Below are 2125 nucleotides of genomic sequence, written 5' to 3'. Positions count from 1 at the left end.
GTACAACAGATACCTGGAGCCCGCCATCACATCACTTGGATGATGTTTCATTAGATACCAGCCTTGGCGTCATAGTGCAGTGTCTGATAGGGTGCATGGCCCTTTACCTGAAGCCCCTGTGGCCAGATGTTTTGGAACGCACAGGTTTTCAGATTGTGGAAAGTCCTGTGGTGCACAGTTGGTGTTTGTTTATGTAAGTAACATGGTGCACATCGCATGTGTGTACCATGGTATACATACAGGATTTAACATCCCCGAGGGAGCCTGAGACAGCACTCTGCAATCACATTATTGCCACACTGAAAACTATGAATATTTACATAACATTGGATAAGTAAAGATTGTAAGTGGTCTTATATCAGCTCAGGTCTGGTTGTGCTGCCAAATGAGATTGCCACAGATGTACAAGAAAAAATCACCTTCTTTCAGAGCTTGCTGGATTTGGTGACTGTGTGCCTAGGATTGTATCTAGTGCTGCAGGGAAAATGCCCTGAAATCTCCCCGTGGGGAGAGGAGGTGCACTCAAGTGGCCTTTTCCCAGTCCGGAGGCTGCCCTGCCCCCTACTCTGTGAGCCATTCTGTTGTGAGGAGGGAAGTGTGCTGGCATTAACTCTGACCGGGAAAGGATGGCGGGAGGAGGCCTGTGGGGCTGGTGGTCAGGAGGTGGCCAAAGGGCAGTGCAGCTTCTCAGCTGCTCCCGTCTGTGCAGGTGAGAGAGGAGAGTCGAGATAGTAGGTCTCTTCCCTACCTTCCAGGGAGATCTGGAGACCTGGCCCGGGACTATGGGCATCCTGAGAGTGGCTCTGGCTTCCCCAGTGGGTCATCTTTGCCGCTCTCTTTCCCTGAGGGATCAGCAGTGAAGGGCTGAACGTGACAAGAGGGCCCAGGCATGGTTTGGAAGGGGACAGCACACTGCAAAAGAGTGTCCTGTGGGAGAAGACAGGCCACATGAGGGATGGCAGGGATGACGGCAGGCCCACAGGCAGCATGCTCCCCAAAGGGCTGGTGTCTGTAAGTGACTTGGTTTCTGTTACCAGCTCTGGCAGGGCATGGAGTTGGGGAACAGAATGGGAGCATCTGGCCAGGCCTGGGTGCTGAGTTTCTGTCCCTGCCCTTGCTGGGCTGCTTGGGAGCCTCTCTCGGGTGTGAAGGGTTCTGCCTTTCTGCGGAGCCTCGCCTCCTAAGCACGGCCCATGTTTCTGTTGGCAGATCTGCCGTCGCCTCAATGGGGTCCGGTTCACCAGCTGCAAGAGCGCGAAGGACCGTACAGCCATGTCGGTGACGCTGGAGCAGTGCCTGATCCTGCAGCACGAGCATGGCATGGCCCCGCAGGTCTTCACCCAGGCCCTGGAGTGCATGCGCAGGTGAGTGCCGCAGCCAGGCCGTGCGCCCCGCCTGCCCCGGCCCGTGTAAACTGCAGATGAGCTGGTGCCCTGCTCCTGCCCGCGGGGCCTACCCTGCATGAGCCCCTTGACTCCAGCCGTCACACTTGAGTTTGACAAACCAGTCAAACTATTGGCACAATCAAATTCAGACAGGGTGCTCTTGTAAGGAAAGGTGGGGGGAAAGAGCTAGCAGGACTTTCTGAGCAGGACTGCCCGGAAAACCGGTAGACTGGTGGGCCAGCCAGGGGTCAGGCAGCTAAACGGGAAGCTGGGATGCAGCCGTGACGTGCAGTGCCCTGCTGGCCACCTGCCTGGCCGTGGGTGTGACTTCAGGCCAGTGCTTTCTCAGCAGGCATCTGCTGTTGTCGTCGTGTACATATTGATATCCGCACATTTCCAAACTCGAGCGAAGCAACGCGTCTGCAGGTTGCACCGGTCTGCTCCGCTGCTTCTCTAGCAGTCGACACAGTTGGCTCTCATGAGCCAAGTGTCACATGAGTGTTTTATCATGAGAGCTGTCCGTGTGCCCTGGCGACCTCACCCTAATGATGTTCTGATTCTGAGGCAGCAGGCGTGTTTGCAGAATGAAACCCGGAACTAAAAGTGTCTCCTGTTGATCGATGCCTTGTTTCAAGCACTGCTGGGCAGCCCCCTACCTCACATACCAAAAGAAAGGATAAGAAACCTGGTTTCCCGTCTCCTTCGATGTAGTCACCAATGCTGTTAAAGTCTCGTTTCCA

General features: G+C 55.2%; 1 protein-coding gene across 1 annotated transcript in view; it reads left to right on the top strand.

The window, feature by feature from the left end:
• The window catches only part of INPP4A (inositol polyphosphate-4-phosphatase, type I, 107kDa), a 72554-nt gene that overhangs the window by 59626 nt on the left and 10803 nt on the right, over positions 1-2125 (top strand). The window contains exon 24 of the mRNA XM_011969623.1: positions 1210-1364. Coding sequence (XP_011825013.1) covers positions 1210-1364 — 155 coding nt within the window. The remainder of the gene's footprint in view (positions 1-1209; positions 1365-2125) is intronic.

The sequence above is a fragment of the Mandrillus leucophaeus genome, unplaced genomic scaffold (assembly GCF_000951045.1).
Source record: "Mandrillus leucophaeus isolate KB7577 unplaced genomic scaffold, Mleu.le_1.0 Scaffold9, whole genome shotgun sequence".
Lineage (NCBI taxonomy): Eukaryota > Metazoa > Chordata > Mammalia > Primates > Cercopithecidae > Mandrillus > Mandrillus leucophaeus.
This window is presented reverse-complemented; position numbering and strand designations above follow the sequence as displayed.